Source organism: Cibotium barometz, chromosome 33 (assembly GCF_041138505.1).
Source record: "Cibotium barometz isolate CiBa-2024 chromosome 33, ASM4113850v1, whole genome shotgun sequence".
In the NCBI taxonomy this organism is placed as follows: domain Eukaryota; kingdom Viridiplantae; phylum Streptophyta; class Polypodiopsida; order Cyatheales; family Cibotiaceae; genus Cibotium; species Cibotium barometz.
The window spans coordinates 12,772,445-12,799,573 of NC_141078.1; the positions used below are offsets into that span (position 1 = coordinate 12,772,445).

Consider the following 27,129-nt stretch of genomic DNA (forward strand, 5'->3'; position numbering starts at 1 on the left):
AGGAGCACTGTAGCCTCGCTCTAAGCTTGCAACAACGCTAGGGTAAGGGAACGTGCAAGACAGAGCTTCCATTGTAAGCAAGACGCAACAGAGCTTGTCATCATCAAGCTTCATTGCTTTTTTCTTTCGACGACTAATCCAAATTTCAAGCGTATCATTGCTTCATACTCTTCTCAGCTTCTACAGAGCATCTTAACCATAGCTACAGAGAGCTAGGTGTAGTGTTTTTGGCATTTGAGGCCACAACAGACCAAGCCCGAGGCAGTAAAGATGAAGTTGTCATGGAATTGTCTTTTGTATCAATGAGAGTGCACATTCATGTGAGAGGAAAGACTGTTTGGAAACTGGCGAATCTACGGGGGTGTGAAAATGCACATGAAATTGGTTCAATAGCGTACACAACTCATGGAGAGGGGAAGGCATCCACCGACAGACGTGTGGTTCATAGACGGCAGCATGGACAAGCAACGCGCTACTGTTTTAAAAAATAGATAAAAAGCAAGCAACGTTGACGTTTAAAGGAACGCTTTCTATTGCCGTCTCTTACAGTGCGTAAGGTCGTCAGCGCCATTACCTTCAGGCTTCAAATGTCATTTTGCATTTTAAACAAACAGAGAGAAAATAAAAAAAGTGCTTCATCACCTTCTTTTTGGTTAAGGCTCAAATCAGCCAACACTGCTGCGCATCCAATTTTATCAGGCGCGCCAACGTTTCCTGTCTACTGCAACACGGCACGAGTTCCTTCCTTGGCCACAACCTGCAGCATGCTTTTTGCACGAGCTACAAGCATAGCAGGTGCTCATTGTTGGCAATGTAGCGTAGCTCACAACCTCGCGAAGAAAGCGTTTCAATGTATATTGCATGACAATTTGGTTGCTTAGGGTTCGTTTATCCTAAAACCTAAATCTATAGCACCTCTCAAGTGGCCGTCCGCCCACATGCCCACCCACATTTGTGTTTTCAAGCCATTCACACTTGCCTTGATCTCACAAATTGTCTTTATGCCCTTGTCTCTTTTTTCATTTACACTCACGGTACATACATACACCCCTTGAGAGAGAGAGAGAGATATGGGCATGTTTGGAGATTGATGGGGTTGTTTAACATGTGAGTTACTACATCGACATCGGACATCTGTGATGTGCACCATATCTATCCATTTGACCCAGGAGGGTTGACCAACCGCGTCATCGACATTGGTTCTCCACATTTTCCATTCAATCCAGGTGGTTCGAGGGCCATTGCTTTGGAGTCTACATGGTGTGGGTTTCTCTTTTATCCAAGCAGATACGGTTGTATGAATTACTTCATCTTTGGGGCGACATTCATATCTTTTCCATTTGACCCTAGAGGATACCTGACTGGCCTCATCATCATCGAGAGGAGTCCTTTATCTTTTCCATTTGACCCCGGGGGTCGTGAGATTCATGTATTGGTATTGGTGCTCTGCGATGGTGACACTTAGTCATGTATTTAGTTCCTTGTATGTAGCCTTTGTATTTGTTTTGTGCACGACCGCCCTTCGATTTCGAGGACGAAATCATTGTAGGAGGGAATGGTTTGTAATGAAGTAGATTTGGTTGCACATGCACATAGGGGATGGGGCCTAGGCACTTGGGCTTAGGGTCATTTACATGTGTACCTTTGGGGGCCTTGGGCTATATTAGGCATAGGGATCATGGGCATTGTACCTTTTCGATCATATTTTACTCTATAGACATTAATGTCTTTTTGGTGCTCATGCCCAAGCTTCCATGGCCTTCTTGGCTATTGCCTTAGGATGGTGACCTACACCCATGCTTACTCCATGCCTTGAGTATTACCTTAGGATGGTGACCTACACCCATGTCATCATTCCATGCTTTGAGTGGCCAACCTTCTTGCAACAAAAGCCGAAGATTTGATACCAAATGTCAGGCCTCCAAGGCAACCCAAATCTTCGATTCAAGCCTCATGCAAAAAACGTGATAGAGAAGAAGATGAACTCAAGAATAGCAAAAATAAACCTAGCTTGGCATACCATGTTTAACCACCCAGCCATTATATATACTAGTGACCTTGGGGCATCTAGTGTGTACATTACCAGCCACACACCATACTCACACACCCCTGTGTCCTCGCTAGTACCCCCATGCTACACATCATTGAGTCTTTGGCCTACAACCGTCACCCACGAACATTACCCCTTCACACTTATTATTATAAGTGATGATGTGCAATAGTATGCCACCATTGGTTTTCCCACCCAATGCCCACGTGTCCCACGCATTACTGGCATGTAAATCATGTGTGCACATCCCATGTGCTGCCACATGTGAGTCCCACATGTTTCCACGTGTAAGGGTCATAACACTCCTTGGGAGTTCGGTTGTGCTTGTCTGGACATGCGGATAGACTTGCACATAGTGAGGTCCATCACAAGAGACATCACTCACTCACTCACTCCCACTCTGTGTGTGTGTGTGTGTGTGTGTGTGTGTGTGCTCACTTGTGTATCCTCTCTCTCTCAACCCACACACGAGCACACACACACGCACGTGCGTGTGTGTGTGCTTGCACCCAAGGAGGTCTAGCTACATTTGTGGGGTTAGAAGTGCAACTCATAGTGGCCTTGCCTAATGAGCAAGTGCATGATGCTATAGTTAGCAAGTATGCATCTAGACTGGGTGCAGGTGAACGTAGCCAGACACTTGCTCCAGCAACCAAAATCACCGCCATAGCCATTGGCAACGAGGTTTTCTTAAGCACAAGTAGTACTATCAAGCAACTAGCCACCTTGCAAGCCATGTGAAAACGTCGATGTTGCTTTGGCTGAGCTTCATCTAAACACCCAAATAAAGATCTCTAGCTCTCATTCTCTTGCTACCCTCTCTTTCTCATTCTTTTGCCACCCTCTCTTCCTCTTATCCCCTTGCCTTTGATAGCTCCATAGCCAACTCTAACATCAAACCAACTCCTACATGTGTATCACTGCTTTGCATATGTATCAATGTACTCTCTCTTAGTTATGCTCTTTTTGAGAGAGGTTATAGATGTTATAAAAAAATGAATCAATTAGTAGTTTGCTTTAGCTCTCGCTCCAGTAATGAGCTCCCTTGCTTTTTAGAAAACCCACTTTCTATTCTTTCATGGCACATCAAAACCTATGAGGAACGTTTCACCTACCTTAGTGCAACCATGTGCAGTGAGGGTGCAGAGTAACAAGGGCGTAGAGAGAGTCCATCATCCTTGATTGATATTGGTCTATGTGTGCCAGCACCCACATCTTCCTGTGTTGCTTTAAAATGATCCCCTCAACAACTCTTTGTGTATAGGCTAGTGGCTATATATCCCCATGAGCACAAGGTCCCCGAGTCACTCCGACAATGACCTATGCAACCACTCTCGTCGTCCTCTCTAAGTGAGAAGCATCTCATCAACCTTACATGGGGCTGTAGTACATGAATATCTTTGATGCATAGCTTGACAGGCTGAGAGAGAGAGAGAGAGAGAGAGAGAGAGAGAGAGAGAGAGAGAGAGAGATTCCTCTCTGCCGTGGGATGGTGAAGCCCCTACCTCATTGAGGTTGGAGTGCCTCAAAGAGGCCCTTGTGCCCTAGCTCATGCATATGAAGGGTGGTACTCGCTTTGGCATTGGGAGGATCTCTATGCAAAGGTGGTAGTTTTCAAAGGAGGTGGTTGCTTCATTACTTGCATGAGGAACAGTGTTTTCTTACGAAGGAGCTTAGATAGGAATGGGAGAGATTTCGTGAGCGCTTAGGGTGAGCTCTCAGAGCTTGACTAGAGTTGCACTCTCATAAATCTTTCTCTCTTGTGGTAGTACATACCTCATGGTCCTCGTAGGTTGGGCATACAAGTTTAGGGCAAGTTGATCGAGACGTCTAGGGCATGTGCTCCGAAAAGATGCAAGGCGTGTGCTGCGACATGGGGGTGGAGGAAATTCAAAATTCTCACTCTCCTAACGCTCACCATGTGTCAGCCTCCCAAAAGTCTCACGCTCCTCTCACAAACTCCGCCATCTCGCAACACGAGTAAATAAAAGTATATAAGGCACCAAAATGTTCTTTTGTATTAATTAATCAACGTAGAACCTCAATAACGTCAGCATCGAATTACGAACCTCAGCATCAAATAAAGGTTTTAATTTAGCAATGATTCAATGTGGACATATGTTCGTCTCTCTCCCCACTTTTGCATGCTTCTCGACGGGCACTCGACGGCGCCTTAACCGAATAAAACCAGCACTCGACGGCGCCTTAACCGAATAAAACCGACACTACACAGCCATCATCAATTGTTAATGGACTCAGGCTAAAGGCATTCCACTCAGAGTAAATTGGGGTAGAGTCAAGTTGGAATAGTCGCTTGATAACCCGCCACACACTGCCAAGTAGATCTTCTGATGATAAACATCAGAAAAATTTGATGAGAAGAAGAAACCAATAGAAAAGCCCATGCTTTCCGATGAATTCGTGCTGTTGAACCTTGGGGAGCTCATAATAGGCAAGAAGGCGCCATTGTCATAGGTTGCAATGGGTGCAGTTTTGACAAAGATGAGAAGTATACTTTTTACTTTTTAGAGAGGTCAAGTCAAGAGCTCTTTTGTAAAGGCGTGCGTAGGGTAACCATAAGGTTGGCGATGGAGAAGAAGAGAGGCATGCATAGGGCTCGTCAAGGGAGGGAGAGAGAAGAGGAGGAGACGGAGGGGGTGGCCGTGGAGCATATGACCACGACGACGGAGGGGGTGATGGTTGCCGTGCAAGCTAGGCGGACTAAGGTCCATGTTTATTGCATTAAATAATGCTAACGTGGCATTATTTGAGCAATATAAACGGTTTGTCATATAGAATATAAGCGGTTTGTCTCATCTAAATAGAAGTATATATATATAGAGAATATAGATAGATAGATTAAAGACGCCATGTGGGCTCCACGTGGCTTAAATCTGGCCATAGCAGTCGTCAAGAGCTCTGCCGTTACTAGTTTCTGATGGCGGCGAAAGTAGAAGAGCTCCCACCACCGCCGCCGGTCCCTCTCCTGCATCACCGTCAGCCCTCGCCGCCGCCTCACCACCATCACCTCCCGCCTCCTCACCACCATCACCCTCCGCCTCCTTTTCACCCCCACCACTTTCAACTCCCTTCACCTCCCCCTCCTCCGCCCCACCACTCTTTCCATCACCACGGCCCCTTCTTTCCCCACCACCACTACCATCACCACCTTCACAACGTCCCCCCTCCACCGCCTTTTCTCTGTAGCCGCTGCGGATTATGGAACCTTCCCCCCTCATTACCCTTTCCTTACCCCAACCCCAACCCCAACCCTAACCCTAACCCTAACCCGGTCCAAGCTGCCGATTGGAAGGCCCCAGAAATCCTCTCTGAAAGGTCAGTATGCTTCATCTCATTGTTTTCTCGTGCTTTTGGGCAGTTTCACCTAGCATATTTTCTATTTTCCTGGATATCTCAGATGCCAAGAAGTAGAGGATGAAGAAGAAGGAGAAGAAGATTATGAGTTCGTGCTGACTGACGAGTGGATGGAGTTCTTTGCAAAGTCCGAAGCTCGCCGCCAAGAGAGTAATACAAACACACACGCACGCGCACGCGCGCACGCACACACGCACATACATAGATGCATACGTTTCACAATATGAACTGGTGTTACATGCATATCTACTTACATACTTACATATCTATGCTTATCTTGTGTTACCCTGGTTTGTTTACAGAGAAGAGGCAACAAAAGAAAAGTGCTAGAGATGCACGGAGGGCAGCAAAAGAAACTTCCCAAGCTCAGGAGCCTTCAATAGTTGAATGAGGAGGCTACATGATGGGTATGGTGCCCCATTACGTTTCCCTTAAGTGTAAAGATGTTCAACACTCCATCAGAGTTCACCCCTTTCAACATATCCTTGCCTGTCGAAGACTCTTTGTGCTCTCATAAGCGAGCCACATCATAATGAGCCACATTTGGCATAGATATAGTGTATCCACATAAGGGTCGCCTTTCAATGATTTTAGTATGACCTTCTCAACCTGCTTCTAAAGCTTTCAGGCGAGTTCATGTTTACCATAACCTGCAAGCACTAGCTTTCAGGCGAGTTCATGTTTACCATAACCTGCAAGCACTGCAGTCCACAAGCCTAACAATCTCAGGATGCTGCAAGCTTTCAAGCAACAAATATAACTGGTGGCATATGTCAAAACACCTTCCAGCTCTAAGTTCATTTGTGGCATGCCCTGTAATTAATGTACTCCAAAATACTATGTTCTGAACCAGAAGCATGTTAAACATTTCACGCACTTTTGCAAATGACCCACATTATTGTCTTGGCCACTCATGGCAAGCCCCTTTTTAGCCATCTCAGCTTGGTTGTGGCTCCTACGTTGCAGGCAAGCTGAATTTAGCACCTCATTTAGCTTAGAAGACCACCATTTAGCCATGTATTGTGGCTGTTATGCTGCGTCAATCTTTCAGCCTCAAGAGCATTGCAACATGCAACCAGTATGATTGTGTTTTACACAAGGCCTTCTTTCTACCTTTATTTAGTGAGCATGAAGCAAACCACTTTAATCTTTATTCACAGGAGATAGAGTTGTAGAGAGAGAATGTAGAGTCGACACCAGATTGGGTCCCAATTTACCCACGTGAGGCCCCCCTCCCGCAAGCAGGAGTATTTGCTTTATTGCTTTGGAGAACTTCTTTACAATGTAGAAAACTTACTGAAGACGGTTGACTGAGTATTGCCAAACGCAAGGATGATGTAGACCAAACGTTGGCTGAACCATCAAATAGTCTAAAGACAACTGTGAAGCCACTTCGGAAGCCATATACACACCCAGATCTGCTGAGGGAGATGCAAGAATGAAGGCTGAATGCTGAAGAAGACTTTGGGATGCCCTGGACTGAAGCGCACAATGAAGTGCTTGGCTGAAATTATGTAAGCGCAAGCCCTAGGACTTAAGCACACATACTTCTGCACTAGAGAATGAGATGATTTATGCTTATATATGCTCATATGCTGCTGGTCAGTTTTCCTTACTGCTGTGGGCCAGTTTATCATGCTCACAACTACTCAAAATAAGCATTAAATGCCGCATTCCATGCTATCGCCTCACACGTGCAAGAATGGCTGTCCTTGCTATTGGCTGAGAGGCCTGAATGGGCTGCCAGCTGGCTGCTGGCCTTGCTGGCCGCTTGGTAGCACTAGGTGGCCCTTGGTTGGCCTCCTTTTGGTGGTTGACAAGTTCAAGGCAACTAGGCTGGCCCTTGGGCTGGCCTCAAGCCTTGACTTATCAATGCTTCTACATGCTATATGGACCCCTATGCTAGGATGACCTACTTGAAGTGACTGTTCTTGTCATGGCCCTGTGAAAATGGAGCAGGACAAGTGTGGGCATGGTGGTTGCAGAGTCAGAATATTTTATGATTCACATGGGGGGTGCCCGGACAGTGTTTAAGATGTGTGGACATCCCTAGGTGTGAAGGGGGGAACTAAAAACATTAAGTTTTAATGTTTATTGGAGTTTGCCCCTAGGCCTTAGTGGCCCTAGGAACTTATTAAAGTTGGGGCCCTAGGGATTAAATTGGGGAGGAGTTTTCTCTCTCTTCTCTCTCTCCCTTCCCTTTTTGGGGAGTCGTGTAGCAAAAGTGGAGAAGCCCTCATGCGCTTGAGAACTAGCGTGGAAAAAGCTCAAGAGAAAGGAGAAGGCGACTGATTTGCTGTGTGCTGTAGCTGTTTTTCTGAGTAGAATCAGCCGTACAGCACTGTACGGCCAGAACTGGGCACACTCTCTCTCTCTCTTTCTCCTCTGTTGCTGGCGGCGCACAGAACTGCTGCTGGTTTGGCTGCACAGAAGCCCTGTACAGGCTGTACAGTCTGTTTTCCAGCAAGTACACATTGTACAGCTGCCGTACAGTGTACGGGCAGCAAGGTACAACAAGTACAGTCGCTGCAGAGGTGCTGACAGGTGGCTGGACAGACCTGAATACACAGATTCAGGCAGGTACAGAAGTGGACAGCAGGCTGTTTATGCTAGTACAACTCCTGGCACGTATCCCGAGGCGGTACAGACGGGTACTGTGCTGATTTTCAGATCTGTACTTTTCAAGGACAGCATAAGAGTGAGCATCAGGAGGAGGATACAGGCAAGTGCAAGCACATGTGTGAAGCAGGGTTGTGGATTCAAGTGCCTGCAGGCACAGATTGGTGCTGTTGCTTCCTCCAGTGCTGTTTCACGAGCTGAACTTGGTAAGCTCTGTTTCTGTTCATCCATCTCTCTTTCTATTGCTTGATGTCTGCTGCAGGTATGTGTTATCTGACTCCTTGTGAGAGGAGGGGTATGGCAGATTGACAAGAGATTAAGACAGAGATTGGACAGCACATGTATGTTTGAGCTGAGAAGATGTATCATGCTCTTGAGTTATGCCAGATGTATGCCCATGGCTGGCCTGCTTAGTGATCTTGGCTGATCAGAGGGAGGTCACGAAACCACTTCCATATGATAATCTAACGCCTATGGGAAAGGCGAAGGATTACAAGGAAGGGGGAGCTGCAGTGAAGTTTGACACTTTCAGTGGGGCCAAGGATAAATTGAAGGCACTTACCTTTTTACAGCAGTTTGATGCTGCTTTTTCTGGTGGGAATTACACAGAGTCCTCGAAGGTGAGGAAAGCTGCCACTTTTCTCAAGGGCAATGCTTTGCAGTGGTGGTCTACTCTTCTTTTGCAGGGCATAGCACCCACCACATGGGTCCAATTCAAACAGGTTTTCTCTTCCGTATGGCTCACATCTACATTTGAGGTGGATGTTATGACTGCATGGCACAAGCTGGATGCTTCAAAGTGTGATAGTTTGGAGGATTATAACAAGAAGTTTTGGGAAGCTCTACTCCCAGTGACTTCTTATCGTGCCGTGCCATTATCTGAGCAGGTTGAGAAGTATTGTTGTGGGCTGTCCAAGGAGGTACGAGATTACTGTATAAAGACGAGAGTAACGAACATGTCACAGATGATTGAAAATGCTATGACAGCTAATGCGTTACTCACAGGTGGTTCATCTGGGTTTAAAGGCAGTAAGAAATTGAGCAAGAAAGCTGAAAAATTTGGGCATGCTTCTCGTGATACTAAAGGGTCTTCAGAGACAAAGTATAAGAAGTTGCCAATGCCCAAAAGGACTTCTGAGGAAAGACAGGCTTTGAGAGATGCTCAAAAGTGTTTTTACTGTACTGAAGAGGGACATATGTCATTCAATTGTCCCAAGAGAACGTCCAAGAAGGACCCTGACAACAAAGGAGAGCCCAAGCCAAAGAAACCAAAGCCTTCTGCAGGCTTAGTTCCTGATCTTGTGGGGGAGCAGCTAAGTGGTGAAGCATCAGAGTTGTGCAGGGCATGGGGCAAAGTGAGAGATCAGAATGCTTTGATCTTCTTTGACACAGGTGCTAGAGCCAACTTCATTTCACCAGATTTGGCTGGCCGATTGGGGATTCGCGCAGAGGAGATGGGGCCGTTACATGAGGCAAATATGGCTTGTCCAGGGTATGCAGAACCCGTTACTCCTATTATTGGGAAGCTTCGGCTTCATTTGCAGGGTTATGTGGACAGTGAGGAGTTCTTCATCATGCCTTTGGATGGCTATGATGTTTTGTTGGGGATGCCATGGTGCCACAGGGTACATGCAGTGGTGGATACTTACAATAGGAAAATCACTCTGACTCATAGAGGGAAAGAGCATGTATTGGATGTAAAACTCAAAGGGGAATCTGTTCCTATTGTATCCGCTTCGGCGATTTCATCAGTAATGAAAAAGCATCTTTCCGCGTACTTGATTTATGTAAAGGATGCACAGGATGATGAGTCTAAGTCTAATTTGTCAATGTTAGATAAGGACAGGGCTGATTTCTTAAGTGGGTTTCAAGACTGTTTTTCCGAGTCATTGCCAGGAGAATTACCTCCTGAGAGGCCAGAAGATCATGCCATAGATCTGATTCCTGGTAGTACTGCACCGAATAGACCGCCGTATCGTGTTAGTGCAGCCCAACAGGAAGAGATTATGAGTCAGGTGCAGGAGCTATTGAATAAGGGGTTGATTCAGCCTAGCTCATCACCCTTTTGCTCACCTGTGCTCTTAGTGCAGAAGAAGGATGGTTCTTGGCGCATGTGTATTGATTACAGGGCGCTCAATAAGAATACCATCAAGAATCGATTCCCCATACCGAGGATCGATGACATTTTGGACCGCTTACAGGGCTCCACAGTTTTTAGTCGTATTGACTTGAAAAGCGGGTATCATCAGATACGCATTAGACCTGAGGATGTGCATAAGACAGCATTCCGAACCACGTTTGGGTTGTATGAGTTCTTGGTTATGCCCTTTGGTTTGACGAATGCGCCTGCCACATTTAACAGAATGATGGACAGGATTTTCAGACCTCATAGAGAGTTTGTGGGCACATTCTTTGATGATATGATTGTGCATTCACGAACTGAGGAAGAGCATAGAAGGCATTTGGCCATTGTGTTTGCAGAACTCAGAAACCATAGATTGGTGGTTAATGGCAAGAAGAGTGAGTTCTTTTTGCAGGAGATACATTTCTTGGGGCATATTGTGTCTGGTCATGGAGTCCGTATGGATCCAGCAAAGGTGGAAGCAATACTTAATTGGCCAGCTTTGAGGACCGTGCATGATGTACGCAGCTTTTTAGGATTGTGTTCCTATTACAGGCGTTACATACGGCACTTTGCTGAAACTGCTTCGCCTCTTCATGCTTTGACGAAGAAAGCAACTCCGTTTAGATGGGCTGATCGGGAAATTACAGCATTCAAAAAGCTCAAAGAAAAGCTTACTTCGGACCCAGTATTGGTGTTACCGGACCTCCGAAAGGCTTTTGTTGTCCAGTGTGATGCATGTGGAAGTAGCATTGGTGCAGTTCTCATGCAAGAGGGACATGTGATAGCCTATGAGAGTAGAGTTTTGCAAGATGCTGAGAAGCATTTGCAGGTGTATGAGAAAGAGATGTTGGCTGTAATTCACGCTCTTTCTACATGGAAACACTACTTGCTTGGGGCTGATTTCACTGTGCAGACAGATCATCAGACCTTGCGATATTTCCTCACGCAGACTAAGCTTTCAGAGAAGCATATGCGTTGGGCAAACTTTTTGTCAATGTTTCACTTCCAGATTGTGCATGTGGAAGGCAAAAAGAATGTAGTGGCAGATGCTTTGTCACGCAAGCCACAGGTCTCCGCAGTTTCACTTGCTTATCATCATGAGCTTGATGAAATGAAAGAGCAGTATGCCCATGATGAGGATTTTGAAAGGTTGTATGACCAGATGTCTGAGGGTCAGCGGCATGAGCATTACACTCTCAGAGATGGGTTTTTATTGATGCATGGCAGACTGTGTGTTACCAGGCCATTGCGCCTCAAGGTTATGATGAAAGTCATGCTCCACCGTATGCAGGTCATAGAGGTATTGACGCCACGGTCAAAGCAGTGGAGACTTTCTTTTATTGGCCAACCTTGAGAAGAGATGTTGATGCCTTTGTGAGGCAATGCATCGTATGTCAGAAGGTAAAGTTTGACCGTCAGAAGACACCAGGGTTATTACAGCCTTTACCTATTTCGGATAGACCTTGGGAGAGCATTGCCATGGATTTTGTATTTGATCTTCCACGGACACAAACGGGAAATGATGGCATCTGGACTATCATATGCAGGTTCAGTAAGCAGGCTCATTTCATTCCTGTGCGGAAGACAATTAAAGTGGATCATATGGTGAAGTTGTTCATGGCGAACATCTTCAAGTATCATGGCTTGCCTATGAAAATGTGCAAGAAATGGGTGCTGAAATGTGCATTAGGATCACACGTGAGAGAGAAGGAAGAGAGAGAGAAATGTGAGAATGGAGGGGGCGTGGTGAATCCCACGATCAGCCCCCTTTATTCATGTTAATAAAATTAAAAATATACATGTCCTTTGGTTACATCATTATTTGTACCTTAATGTTTGGTACTTACTTTGTTCATCATCTAAATAAATGTCCTTGTGCACAAATGTGCACCTAGATTGATTTCATTATTTCTAACACTCCCCCTTAATGATCAATCTATTTTCTTTTACATTCATCATATTTCTAAATCTTTCCAACTTATCTCTAGACAATGCTTTAGTATGCATGTCTGCTGCTTGATCTTCAGTAGAGCAATAAACAAGCTCTATCTCCTTTGCTTGCATCTTCTCACGAACAAAATGATAATGGATTTCAATATGCTTTGTCCTTGCATGGAATACTGGATTCTTGGCAATCTGAATACAGCTTTGATTATCACAATAAATCACTGTTGCATTTGCCTGTACATGATGTATTTCAGCCAATAAAGATCTCAGCCATACTGCTTCACAAACGGCACTCTTTGCTGCAATATATTCAGCTTCTGTTGAGGATAAAGCAACCGTAGGCTGCTTCTTACTTTTCCATGAAATAACTCCGGAACCAAGTGAGAAACAAAATCCTGAAGTAGATCTTCTGTCATCAATACTGCTGGCCCAATCAGCATCACAATAACCAGCCAGCAATAAATCACAAGATGCAACATATTCGAGACCATAATTATAAGTACTCTTCATATATCTCAATAACCGCTTTGCTGCCTTCATGTGGCTTTCCTTTGGATCAGCCATATACTGACTTAGAGCACTCACAGCATATGAAATATCTGGCCTCGTGATAGTAGCATAAATAAGACTGCCAATCAGCTTTCTATAACCTGTGCCATCCACTTTCTTTTCATCTCCACGTGAGGTTAGCTTTTCATTCAATTCCATGGGGGTATGCATTACTTTTGAATCTGCCATTTCAAATTTTTCAAGTACATCTTTCACATACTTGGATTGGGTCAGGAACATACTATTTTCCTGCCTCCAAACTTCAATACCAAGACAGTAATGAAGCTGTCCCAAATCCTTCATGTCAAATTCAATTGACAAACTCCTCTTTATGCGCTCAATCACTGAGGCACTGCTTCCTGTGATTACCAAATCATCCACATAGACAATAATCAACAATAAATCTGCATTTTCATGAAAGATATACAAGTTGGAGTCATTCTTACTCCTCATAAAGCCATTCTTTGTAAGATACTCATCAATTCTTGAGTACCATGCCCTGGGAGCTTGCTTTAAGCCATATAACGCCTTTTTAAGCTTGCACACAAGCTTTTCCTTGCCTTTGATTTCAAAGCCTTGTGGCTGTTGCACATACACCTCCTCTTCAAGGATGCCATTGAGAAATGCAGACTTGACATCCATTTGTGCGACAGACCACCCATGATGAGTAGCCACCGCCAAAACCAATCGTATGGTTGTCATCTTTGCAACTGGAGCAAATGTCTCCTCATAATCAATTCCTTCTTGTTGCACATAACCTTTTGCAACTAGCCTTGCCTTGTACTTGTCCAAGGTTCCATCTGCCTTGTACTTTATCCTGTAAACCCACTTAGTACCAATGGTCTGCTTCCCATGAGGTAACTCAACAAGAGTCCAAGTGTTATTCTTCATAATAGAAGAGTATTCTTCTTCCATTGCTTCTTTCCATTTGCTGTTTTTTATTGCTTCAGAAAATGAAGTGGGTTCATCATTAGAAAGAACTTTTGCCATCAAAGCAAAGTTCACATGAGTCATACCTTTGTCTTTGATTCTTTGTGATCTCCGCAGCCCATCATTGCTACTTTCAGCTGATTCCAAAGTACTACCATCTTCAATGGTTTTAATGTACCATCTAGGCAATTTCTTCACACTTTGTGAATTGTCTGCATCAACATCTTCCATGGGAACTACATGTGGACTGTTTGGGGCTGATTCATGCACATCTGGAGGCTGAATACCATCATTCATACCTGCTGGTCTGTTTTGGACAGCCTTGAATCCTTCATCTTTCATGTCTCCTGTCTCTTCATTAACCTCAAAGAAGATAAGAGGATCTTCATCCTCTTCCACCAAATGAAAATCAGCACTATTCTTTGTCTCATCAAACAATACATCTCGTGTGAGTAGAACTTTCTGACTCACAGGATCATAAAGTTTATAAGCCTTTGAACATGTTGCATATCCAATAAAGATACACTTAATTGATTTATCATCCAATTTCTGCCTGTTTTGCTTGTGCACATGAGCATATGCCAAGCATCCAAACACACGAAGATGAGACACATTTGGTTTCTTACCATAATAAACTTCCTCTGGAGTCATACCATCAAGTGCTTTTGTTGGAGATCTATTTTGCAAATACATGGCTGTGTGAACAGCCTCTGCCCAAAACTTACGTCCCAATCCTGAATCTTTGAGCATACATCTTGCTCCTTCCACCACAGTTCGGTTCTTTCTTTCCGCTACTCCATTTTGTTGAGGGCTATAAGCTGTAGTAAGTTGATGAAACATACCACTTTCATTGCATAACAAATCAAACTCATTTGACATAAACTCACCTCCTCTGTCTGTGCGGAGGGTCTTCACTTTCATACCGGTTTCATTTCCCACATGAGATTTCCATTGCTTGAACACATCAAGAGTTTCACTCTTACTTGTGAGAAAGTACAGCCAGCACTTGCGTGAATAATCATCAATAAGAGACATAAAATAACGTGATCCACCAAGTGAATTCACTTGAGCCGGTCCCCATAAATCACAATGTATCAATTCAAGAATATGAGTTGCTCTCCATGAGCTTGCTTTTGGAAATGGAGTCCTTGCATGCTTGCCCAAGGCACAAGGCTCACATATACCCGGAATCTCACCAATCTTTGGAATTCCTGTGACCAAGCCATTGTCAAATAAATACTTAAGTGCTTTCATATTTAGATGACCATACCTCCTATGCCAAAGCTGAGAGGTTTGCTCTGTTTGAGACATCAATACTTGCTGGTCACACATTGTAATGAGCTTGTACAGCCTGTCATTGCTTCGTATGCCACGAGCAACTTCTTTTCCCTCATTCTTGAGGTCTTTAATGATGAAGTACTCCTTGAAAAACTCAACACTCATGTGCTGATCTGTTATGCAGCCCACAGAAAGCAAATTTCTTGCCAAATTAGGAATCCATAAGACATTTTTGAGAGTACCAATCTCACCATTTTTGAGCTTGATAGGTATGTCGCCATATCCTTGAATGTTTTGAGTGGAATCATCACCCAAAACTACTTTATTACTGCCTTCTTCATCAACATATTGAGAAAACCAATCACCATTGCCGGTCATATGAGCCGTGGCACCCGAATCAACATACCATTCCCCACGATAGTGGGACTGATTTGTATGACCAGCCATCAACAAAAACTCATCCTTGCTTTTTCTTTCATCATTCTGATTTCCTTCACCCACAAAGTTGTTGCTATTTTGCCTTTGCCAATTTGAGAAGCCTCTGCCTCTCCCTCTTGTTTGCTGTGCATGCTGTTTTATGCGACATTCACTCTCCACATGACCATCTTTTCCACAATAGTAACACGGGCCTCTTCTTGAAGTATAGGAGCTGCGTCCTCTTCCACGAAAGTTGCCTCTATATCCTCCTCTTCCTCGAGGGGTAAATGGCCTTCTTTCTTGATAGGAGGAGTTTGAATCTCCCCCTTCTTCATGGCTGCCCTGATTTTGCCTTTCATTATTCCGATTCCATCCACCTCTTCCACGGCCACGCCATGGTCTTCCTCTCACGGTGAATGCTTCATCTTTATTCTTGGAACTCTTCATTCCGCTTCCTTGTCTTCTTAACTCTTCTTGTAACAAGAGAGCACTCAACTCCTCAAAGCTAGGAGTAGTCTCCCTCACCATAAGTGAAGTCACCAAGTGTTGCCATGGTGAATTGCTTTCATTCATGGTAAGCCCATTCATGGCTATGCTTACCATATCCACATCTGTTACCACTTCATCCACTGAGAGCAATTGGTCAGTGATATCCTTCAAACGAGTCAAATAAGCAGTGATTTGCTCATTTGGTTCCTTCTTAAAAGCATGCAACTTTTGTTTAAGAAACAACAACCTTGTTGTATTTACCGATTCAAAGAGAGTTTGAAGGATTGTCCATGCTTCATCTGGAGTTGTAGCACCACTTATTTGAGGAATGATGCTGTCCTTCACATTCATGTTGATATAACAAAGAGCTTGTTGAGCCCTTTTATCAAATTTTGCTTGAACTTCAAGTTCATCTTCATACCTTTTGTCCTCAGCCCTTTTCTCTTGAGGTGTCATACTAGGCACCATAACTGGCTTCATCACATCAGGTCTCCCATCTTTGCCTTCTACAATCTCCCACAAGTCTTTCAACTTCAAGAGATTCTTCATCTTAAACTTCCAAATTGGATAGTTTTTGCCATCAAGCTTTCCACTTTCTGGGAGCACAAAATCAACCTTGCTGTCCGCCATTTTTACTGAATTTCAGCAAGCAACAAATTAGAATAATCACCCCAAAAATGCACTTCAAACACACAGCAAATACCTTGCTGTTTTGGGGTCTTCAAATCCTCAATTTAGAGGTCTTTGGCTGGTCTTTTGGGCTGTAAATCTTCTACACTTTCATGCCTTCTTCATTGCTGGTCATGCATGCCATTGGTCCTCTTCCCGGGCATTCTTTTACATGCAAAATTCTTCAAACCTTCAAGATGCTTGTCTTGCACAAGCACATGGATTGTGGACAGCAGCACATTGCTTCCATCTTTGACCTAAAATCAGGTCCCATCTTCAAGAATTCATTCAATGGACACTTTCTAGTTGAAGTGCCTCCTCTTGCCTTGAAAAATCAGCAATTAATTGACCAATTTGTCAACATAGGCATGGCTGGAGCAGCAATCTTCTCTTGGACAGCAACTTGGGCATCATTTGCCTCAACATTCTCCATGTTTTGGAAACCCATTGATAGGGCCATCAATTAATCATTCATTTGCCCCGATTTGGGCAAGTTTTCCATCAATTTTGGAAGACAAAACAGGGCTGAAACCCTAATTTTAGATTTTTCATACCTTCAATTGAGAAATTGGCATTGTTTTTGGGGCTGATTTGCAGATTTTTGAGGGCTGAATCATCTCCAAGCAGGCCTTCATGAAATCGCCTCTTTATGGGGCTGATTTCTCCATTTTTCTGCATCAAATCTGGTCGCCCCTCTTCTCTGGTGCAGGCTGGTTCAAATCGCCTCTTCAGTGGGCATCCTATGGGCTTGAATTAGGGTTTTTAACCCTCTAATTCATTGCTGGTCTCTCCTGGGCAGAAATCGATTGCATCAAGGCTCTCCAATTCCCACGAATATGCTGTCTCTAGACTCCCCTTCTTCTCCTCTACACGATTTGCTCTGATACCATGAAAATGTGCAAGAAATGGGTGCTGAAATGTGCATTAGGATCACACGTGAGAGAGAAGGAAGAGAGAGAGAAATGTGAGAATGGAGGGGGCGTGGTGAATCCCACGATCAGCCCCCTTTATTCATGTTAATAAAATTAAAAATATACATGTCCTTTGGTTACATCATTATTTGTACCTTAATGTTTGGTACTTACTTTGTTCATCATCTAAATAAATGTCCTTGTGCACAAATGTGCACCTAGATTGATTTCATTATTTCTAACAGCCTACGTCTATCATTAGTGACCGTGATCCACGGATGACGAGTTTGTTTTGGAGAGGGTTGTTTGACAACATGGGTACAACTCTCAAGTTTTCATCGTCATTTCATCCACAGACAGATGGTCAGTCAGAAGAGGCTAACTCTACAGTGTTGGATCTTCTCAAGTGTTATGTGTCAGAGCACAAGCAACAATGGGAAAAGTATCTTCCTTTGGTGGAGTTTGCATATAACAACACTGTACATAGCTCGACAGGCAAGGCGCCTTTCGAGATTGTAGAAGGATGGAAGAAGATACCACCCATTTAAAAACTTGATCGCTCGCTGAAGCTCCCGCCTCCCCCTGCTCTGCGCGCCATCGCTCCCCCCCCCTCCTCGCGGCCTTTTTCCTTCCGCCCCCCGCTTGCTCCCCTCTGCTCGCCGCTGCGCCCCCCCTCTCCTTCCTCGCTGCTGCGCCGCCCCCCCCTCCTTCCTCGCCGCTGCGCCTCCCCCCCCTCTTCGCCAGTTCGCCCCCCTCCCCCTCTTCGCCATTTCGCCATCCCCCCCCGCTGCCGCCTGTTCGCCATCCCCCCCCGCTGCCGCCTGTTCGCCCCCCCGCCTCTTCGCCTCCTCACGCCCGCCTCCATTCAGCAGCGCCCCGCCCCCCTCCTTCTCGCGTTGTCGCCGCCCCCCCCCTCTGGGCCTCTCCTCCGTTTTTCGCCGCCCCCCCCCTCCCTCCTCTGTCGTGCTGCTTTTCACCCCTAGGGGGTTTTTGTTTTTTTTTCCCTCATCGTCATCCGTCCTTCCGCCTCTTGGTGTGCAGCCCGCTTCTTGCAGGTTTCCGCTTTCGCCTCGCCTTCGCTTGAGCTTCAGACTCTGATGGAGACTCCTCCCGCCTCGCCTCAGAGGGACTCTTCCGCAGCCCCCTCGCCCGCCCCCGAGGTCATCCCCATCAGGCTTTCTCTTTCGCTGGAAGAGGAAGCGAGCCTCACCGCAGAGGTGGAACGCCTTCAGGCTCACTCCACCATCTGCCGTATAGTCGGCACTCGCCCCAGCAGAGGGGAGATCAGGGATCTACTTCAGGCTCGCCTTCTTGCAGATGTGGGCAAGATCCTGGATGTACAGCTCTTGGGCCGGGGACATTATCAGATCGAGTTCGAGGCCGCCCAGAGCGTTGCCAAGGTCCTTGCCATGAGTCCTCTGGATATCAGGGGTGCTCGGGCTTTCTTCAGGCCTTGGCAGCATGGATTTGACCCAGCTGCGGCGGAGCAGGGAGAGCGCCTCTTCCATATTACAGTTTGTTTCCCTGGTCTCCGCCGGAGTATCTTCCGCTCCTCTCCAGGCTCGGAGCATTGGTGGGCTCGGTTCTTGAGACGGGCCCCTCAGCAGCTTCAGTGGTGGCCAGAGCAGCTGGGCTACCTTCGGTCAGAGTGTTGGTATCTGACATCTCCTCCCTTCCTAAGGTCATTCAGCTACCTAGGATAGGGGGGGGGTGGATAGATCAGAGAGTGGAGTTCTCGGGGCTCCCGAACCAGTGCTTCATTTGCAGGCAGGTCGGTCATTTGGCCAAGGCCTGCCCTCGCAGGAGACCTCGGCCCTCACCACAGCAGCAGGCCACGGATGGCCCGCCCACAGATTCGGCTCGGCAGGCTGCCTCAGGGACACCTGCTCAGGCCACAGAGACCTCGGAGTGGCAGCCTGGACAGGGGCGCCGTCGAGGGAGACAGCCACAGCAGCGCGACCAGATACCGCTTCAGCAGCAGCCACAGTCTCAGCCTCACTGGGTTCCCGTGAGGAACAGATTTGCTCCCCTTCAGGAGGAGACCCCTGCAGCGACCGAGGACCAGGAGATGCCAGCTCCCCCTCCTTCACCTCCCCCACACCCACCCCCTCCCACCGCCTCGCGTCCACCATCGCCTCCTCCCGCCCCCGCTCCGGTCTCGGCAGCGGCTCCCTCTCCTCCTCCCTCGCCTCCCCCTCCTCCCCCTCCGCCCGCCTCGCCTTCCCGGGAGGTCCTGGCAGTTCCCTGGCGCTCACCTGCAGTCCGGAGGGCGCTGAGCACTGACCTCGCTCGAGCATCACAGAGGAGACCCATGCCGATTAGGGCCTCACGGATTTCATCTATCCGCAGTCGGCTGAGTCGCCTCGGCATTGGACAGCGCTCGGAGTTGTTTGATTATACCTTTACACGGCTTTTTGGAGCAGAGGGCCCTCATGAGCCAGCACCCATCCGAGTGCATGTAGTGATACCTCCGGCCCGCGGGGAGGAGGCACTAGACTCAGCGGTGGCCTTCTCGTTCCCTCTATGTGGACCTTGTGACCGGGAGTGGACTCTAGAGCTCGCTCTCAGCACGTTGAAGACTCAGGCAGTTGAGTTTTCGCATCACATGAGCGATTTGGAGGTTACAGATGTGATAGGCCGACTTTGGGAGTTGGCTCATTTTTTCTTGGATCCCGGGAGTGTGGACACATCCGGGATTCGGCATTTGGTCGTGCGCATAGTTGCAGATTTGGCACGCGACCCAGGATATGTGAGTATACACGAGGTTACTATGTCAGAGCAGGAGGCAGTCGCCATGGGTCACAGCCACTGGTGCCTGATCCGGGATTCTTGCAGTACACCGGGTGGGCAGGCTCGCAGCCGTTCGGATGGGGACTACTCTCCATCCAAGCCGCTTGCGAAGGCTCGCCGCACGGCTGAGACAGCATCCACCTCAGTAGGACATCCATGAGGATCATCTCATGGAATGTACAGGGCCTTGGCGGAGCACACTTTATACGCTATCGAGGGTGCTTGAGGCAGGAGCTACAGAGATGCCTGGTTGGGGGCAGCATTGACATTCTGATGATGCAGGAGCACCACTTGGGTGAGAGCAAGATCCGGAGATATGGTTCGGTGATGCCTGGTAGATGGGACACTTTCTGGTCTGCAGGGTTTGGTCCTTTGGGTGGACAGGGAGGAGTATGCATGGTTATTGCAGATGCATGGCGGCAGGCCATTGTGGATCGAGGGATCATTGTGCCTGGTAGAGCACAGTATGTCATTCTGAGGATGCATGATGAGCTATTGGGTGTGCTCAACATCTATGCGCCCAATCATGCTAGTGCCAGAGCAGAGTTCTGGACTCAGGTTACAGATGCATTGCCAGAGGCCGCACATTGGTGTGTTGGGGGAGACTTCAACATGCTTGAGGACCCGGCAGATAGGGTGGGAGGCAGTCATGTTACAGTGCACGGCACGGAGCTTGCAGCTTGGGACCGGTTTTGCATGTCACTAAGGATCACTGATGCATGGCAGCATGGGGCTTTCTCCCGGTCTCAGGACAGTCTTAGTTTCTCTCGGTCGGATCGCCGGCAGGGAGGGACTAATCTATCTCGGATTGATCGCTTTTATGTGGGCGATTGGTTGGGGGAGCGAGGGGGCTCCGTCGGCATTCTTGCTGGTACCTCATTTTCAGATCATGCGCCAGTTATATTGACTTTGGAGGAGGGGACACGGGAGCCCAGCTTGCAGTTGAGGATCCCAGAGCGGGTACTTGCAGACCCCAGTCTCGCTGAGGACATTGAGAGGATCTGGCATGATAGTCAGTGCTCTGACCAGGATGCAGTGGGCCAGTGTGCCCAGGGACTCATTGATCTTAGCTCTTTTCTGCACGCTGCAGCTTTGACTCGACTGGGAGAGATTCGCGAGCGGGAGCAACGGCTGAGACGCAGCCTTGCTTCGCTACAGCGCCTTCAGGAGCAGCAGCCAGCATGTGAGTGGGTGGCGTCCCAGCTGAGCCAGGCACGCCAGGAGGTTAGAGAGGCAGAGGAGCAGAGACATGAGTTTTACTATCGTCGTCAGGCCTCTCAGTGGACGCAGCTTGGTGATAGAGTGACTGGGGAGTTTTTTGAGATCACTGGACCCCGTCATGCGCGAGCAGGGGTTCGCCAGCTTGGTAGACCGGATGGATCGATAGCTACTGAGCTCGGGGAGATCAGAGCCATTGCCACTGCTTTTTATAGTGACTTGCTTTCAGCGGAGCCAGCCACTGAGGATTGAGATGTATGCAGACAGACTGTGTGGGCCCATGTGCAGAGGAGGGTCACAGACCATATGCGCACAGTTCTAGGTGCGCCTCTGTCAGAGATTGAGCTTGCCGAGGCCTTGAGGGTCCTGCCGCGACATAGTTGCCCAGGGGAGGACGGACTGACGCCGGCCTTTTTTATGCGCTATTGGGACCTTTTAGGGCCAGGCCTCCGCAGGGGCTTTCAGCATGTTTTGGACACTGGGGTGATGCCGCAGAGCTTTTCAGAGGGCTTGATCTATCTTATCCCCAAGGGAGAGGGAGTATCAGATGATATTCGGCATTGGAGGCCTATTACGATCCTCAATACTGTCTACAAGGTCTTGGCAAAGGCCTTGAGTTTGAGGATCCAGCCTTTCCTGGGGGAGTTGATTCATGCTACTCAGACAGGATTTGTCAAGGAGCGCAGTATCCTTGACAACATCTTTACTTTCTGGGAGGCGACGGCCCGAGCTAGGTTTCTTGGCGAGGACTTGGTCGTGATGCTTCTCGATTTTGAGAAGGCATACGATAGAGTTGATTGGGGATTCTTAGAGGGCACTATGCTACGCCTGGGCTTTGAGCCAGGATGGATCAGAGGGGTGGCAGCTTTGTATTCCACAGCTCGCAGCCAGGTGCTGATTGCAGGAGGTCGGGGGCCGAGTTTTGAGCTGACCAGATCAGTCCGTCAGGGGTGTCCTCTCGCCCCTTTCCTTTTTCTCTTCTTTGCGGAGGCTATGAGTATGTATTTGTCGGCAGAGGAGGTTGGTTTGAGAGGACTTCAGCTCCCAGTCCGGGGGGAGGATTTGCTTGATGCTGAGTTTGCAGACGACACGGGCTTATTTTTGCATGGCCAAGAGGCCAATCTTATTCGGGCAGAGCAGTCGCTCCAGGTTTTTAGTGCAGCTTCGGGAGCATTGATCAATTGGCGCAAGACAGTGGCCTTTTGGATCAGTAGTGCTCCCACTCCGGCATGGAGTCCGGACCCCGGTTTTAGATGGATTCCTCCCGGCACAGCAGTGCGGTATTTGGGATGCCAGATTGGCCTTGATTTGTCACCTGAGCAGCAGATTGCCCCGCTTCTTCTGAGCATTCGGAAGAAGCTATTGTATTGGAGTACAGCTCGACTATCCTTGGCTGGGAGGGTGGTGGTGGCAAATCAGGTGCTGTTAGCGACTATGTGGTACATTACGTCTTGCTGGATTTTCTCGAGCTCTTGCATCAGCCAGGTACAGAGGCTGATCAGGAACTTTCTGTGGTCTGGGCGGGACGGTCAGCCAGCTCGGGCAAAGGTTGCATGGGCAGTTATTACACTTCCGCTGGCTCAGGGCGGTTTGGGCATTATAGATCCAGTCGATCAGAGTAGAGCCTTATTGGGGAAGCTTATTGTTCGGGGGTTGCTTCCAGGCGCTGAGCCTTGGAAAGAGCTCCTCTTGCAGCGACTGCAGGCCCGGGCGCCTCCTGCAGGGGGTACTTGGGCACCAGAGATTCGCTGGATCTTCATAGAGATGAGGAGGACAGGCCTCAGTAGAGGATGGGAGGACAGATTTGCTTTGAGTATCCTGAGAGCTTGGGAGTTGCTGAGACCGGGGCTTTCTCAGCGGCCTCCTTCTTGTGTTGAGGAGCGGGCCAGGCAGCCGCTCATCTGGAGCCCAACGGTTCGTACAGAGCAGGGTCATATGCTGGGTTCTCGGCCTCGTCTAGCCTGGGGACCTTTAGCGGCAGGCCCAGCTCGTAGTTTTGGAGACTGGCAGGCTTTCTGCAGTCTACCAGAGGAGACCCAGGTGGAGAGGCTGAGTCACTTCAGAGGGGGGTTGATTATGAGGGATGATATTCAGGAGGCCCTTTCAGAGGAGTGGTTCACACCTCTCGAGCCAGTGGCCCCACGGTGGATGGGAGCCTTTACACAGTTGGAGATCCTGATTGCTGTCAGAGCTAGCACTGAGGATGGCAGATGCCTCTATTATGAGATTCAGGATGAGGGCAGACTCCAGAGAGTGGAGGTGGAGTCGCCTTTGGTTGCAGAGTGCACCTTTCAGAGGATTCGGGTAGTGGCTGCCGCTTCTCGGAAGTGGCATATTGACCCCGACCCGGCTGACGTGCTCCCGGATTGGCGCATATGGGCATATGCAGCGCGCCCCTTGGCCCGGCTACAGTGGGACCCCGGAGAGTACGAGTGGCATGATCCTTATGCATCCCTTGAGGCCACAGAGATCACATTTTTCCAGTATACTGTTCGGCTGGGACGGCATATTTTGACGGCGAGGAGGACGGTTTCTCCAGCGGCAGCGGGGCATTGGCGATTGCAGGGACTATCACAGGAGTTCCTGGAGGATTTTTGGGCTAGTCGACAGGCCCGCAGGATCTCGGTTTTTCAGTGGCTGGTCGCCCACAGGGGCTCAGCAGTTGGCACTTGGCTTGTTTACAGCGGTCTTTCGGCGGCCTGCGTCCGATGCGGCCACCCTATGGAGACACAGAGACACTGCCTTTGGGACTGCCCTCAGGCACAGCAGATTTGGCTGCGGATGCTGCGTATTCTGGCCCCCCTCTCTCCAGAGGATATGTTTACGTGGGGTGCCGCTGCTTGGTCGACTTCGTCAGGGCCTGCTATGGGCTATGAGATGGAGCAGGGCAGTCAGGCCATCAGATTTATTAGGGGCCAGCCTCGCCTGGTTCCGGCACCGGATTTCTCGTCCGCCAGCTGGACACAGGAGAGGGATTTACGATGGGAGCTCCTCAGCAGCCTCACCATCTGGTTCACCTGGAGGGCCCGGTGCTTTACGGCCTTTGAGGGGAGATTAGAGCCACCAGCAGAGACTGTTCGGGGGATTTGGCAGGAGTTGATCCACACCCTGCGAGGACAGTACGACCGCATCCGGGGAGACTCGGATGAGGCGATCTTACGGCGCCAGGCCTTTCATACCACTTGGCGCTGCGGCCCGTTCTACACCCTACACACGGGATCCCCCCGTTGGCACTACAGGCCACCTGTTTGGCTCTTTCCCCCCCCCATTGTATGATTTAGCCGCTCAGTCCTTTAGACTGATGCTTGTATTTTGCAGCACCTAGGGAGAGTCTCCCGGGCTGCCATGATGTATTCACTGCTCTTCTCTCTGTTAGGAGCAGCAGAGATCTCTTTTGTAGCCCTACGGGCGTTTTTTACATAACTAATGAAAGGATCTTTTCTCGGAAAAAAAAAAAGATACCACCCATTTTGCATACAAAGGATAAGATCTTTGAGGCTGATCAGTATGTGGAGAGCTTGGATGAAGCTTATCGGAGAGTTAAGTTGGCCCTCCAGAAAACTCAGCAGAAGCAAAAGAAAGCCGCAGACCGTCACAGACGTGATTTACAGTTTGCATTGGGTGATTGGGTTCTTTTGCGCTTTGAAAAGGCTAGACTCAAGAAGATGAAGGGTAAAGAGCGCTTATTCCCTAAGTTGAGCATGCGATATTATGGGCCTTTTCAGGTTTTGGAAAAGATTGGTGAGGTAACCTATCGTTTGAAGTTACCAGATCACTGGAGGATTCACAATGCTTTTCACGTGAGTCTTCTTAGACCTTTCCGTGGGGATGTGCCTGAGGATATATCAGATGAGGCTCAGCCGGAAGTTGAGGAACTTGATGAGGTTCTGATTCCAGAGCAGATACTGGCACATAAAGAAAGGAAGGTACGAGGTAAAGTTTCCCGTCGCTATCTTGTGAAGTTCAAGAACTATTCACCGATGGATGCGAAGTGGATGGAGGAAGGTGACTTAACAGATTCACCTCAGGTTTTGCAGCTTTATCTCGATGCCTTTGAGTTAGAGCCGACTCTTATTGTGGCTCATTCAGGTTCAGCAGAGCATGGGTCTGGAGCATTACCTGATGCTCAAGAGGGGGGTAGCACCTCCACTCCCTTGATACAGACAGGCTCAGATGACATCTAGAGGTCGCTTGGTGCAGATTTTATCTCATCCGAAGGTACTGAGGCTGACAGTACATCTGTTTATGGGACTTCTATGATATATGTGTACTAGTCACATGGACATTTTTGTGATATGTATGGTTCACAGTGGTATACAACTTGGACTATTACTATGCCATTGGTTTGCAGTGAATGTTGATACATGTGTATGGCTCAGAGAGATTGGGACGCTGATCTTGCCATATTGTATATTTCACTTTGGATATTTTGATGCATCACCAGAATGCAATCGAGGACGCTTGCCATCTTTCAAGAGGGGGGTATGTCATGGCCCTGTGAAAATGGAGCAAGACAAGTGTGGGCATGGTGGTTGCAGAGTCGGAATATTTTATGATTCACATGGGGGGTGCCCGGACAGTGTTTAAGATGTGTGGACATCCCTAGGTGTGAAGGGGGGAACTAAAAACATTAAGTTTTAATGTTTATTGGAGTTTGCCCCTAGGCCTTAGTGGCCCTAGGAACTTATTAAAGTTGGGGCCCTAGGGATTAAATTGGGGAGGAGTTTTCTCTCTCTTCTCTCTCTCCCTTCCCTTTTTGGGGAGTCGTGTAGCAAAAGTGGAGAAGCCCTCATGCGCTTGAGAACTAGCGTGGAAAAAGCTCAAGAGAAAGGAGAAGGCGACTGATTTGCTGTGTGCTGTAGCTGTTTTTCTGAGTAGAATCAGCCGTACAGCACTGTACGGCTAGAACTGGGCACACTCTCTCTCTCTCTTTCTCCTCTGTTGCTGGCGGCGCACAGAACTGCTGCTGGTTTGGCTGCGCAGAAGCCCTGTACAGGCTGTACAGTCTGTTTTCCAGCAAGTACACATTGTACAGCTGCCGTACAGTGTACGGGCAGCAAGGTACAACAAGTACAGTCGCTGCAGAGGTGCTGACAGGTGGCTGGACAGACCTGAATACACAGATTCAGGCAGGTACAGAAGTGGACAGCAGGCTGTTTATGCTAGTACAACTCCTGGCACGTATCCCGAGGCGGTACAGACGGGTACTGTGCTGATTTTCAGATCTGTACTTTTCAAGGACAGCATAAGAGTGAGCATCAGGAGGAGGATACAGGCAAGTGCAAGCACATGTGTGAAGCAGGGTTGTGGATTCAAGTGCCTGCAGGCACAGATTGGTGCTGTTGCTTCCTCCAGTGCTGTTTCACGAGCTGAACTTGGTAAGCTCTGTTTCTGTTCATCCATCTCTCTTTCTATTGCTTGATGTCTGCTGCAGGTATGTGTTATCTGACTCCTTGTGAGAGGAGGGGTATGGCAGATTGACAAGAGATTAAGACAGAGATTGGACAGCACATGTATGTTTGAGCTGAGAAGATGTATCATGCTCTTGAGTTATGCCAGATGTATGCCCATGGCTGGCCTGCTTAGTGATCTTGGCTGATCAGAGGGAGGCACAGTGTGTTGTTTGAAGACAGAGATCTGTGTGCATAGATCCTCTGTGCTGAGAAGGATTTGTGGGCAGTCAGATTGGACTTACAGGTGTAAACTCTTGGCTGGTCTTTGTGTTGTACTCAGCCATACATATTATTTTAATGGAATAAAGA

At 48.0% G+C, this 27,129-nt stretch overlaps 1 protein-coding gene across 1 annotated transcript in view; it reads left to right on the plus strand.

Annotated features, from left to right (window-relative positions):
- Positions 1-4,750: 4,750 nt before the first annotated feature.
- The window catches only part of LOC147619313 (uncharacterized), a 33,280-nt gene continuing 10,901 nt past the window's right edge, over positions 4,751-27,129 (plus strand). Inside the window, exons 1-3 of the mRNA XM_086772964.1 lie at positions 4,751-5,386; positions 5,469-5,575; positions 5,728-5,832. Of these exons, the coding sequence (XP_086629090.1) occupies positions 4,989-5,386; positions 5,469-5,575; positions 5,728-5,816 (594 nt within the window). The 5' untranslated portion in view covers positions 4,751-4,988 and the 3' untranslated portion in view covers positions 5,817-5,832. The remainder of the gene's footprint in view (positions 5,387-5,468; positions 5,576-5,727; positions 5,833-27,129) is intronic.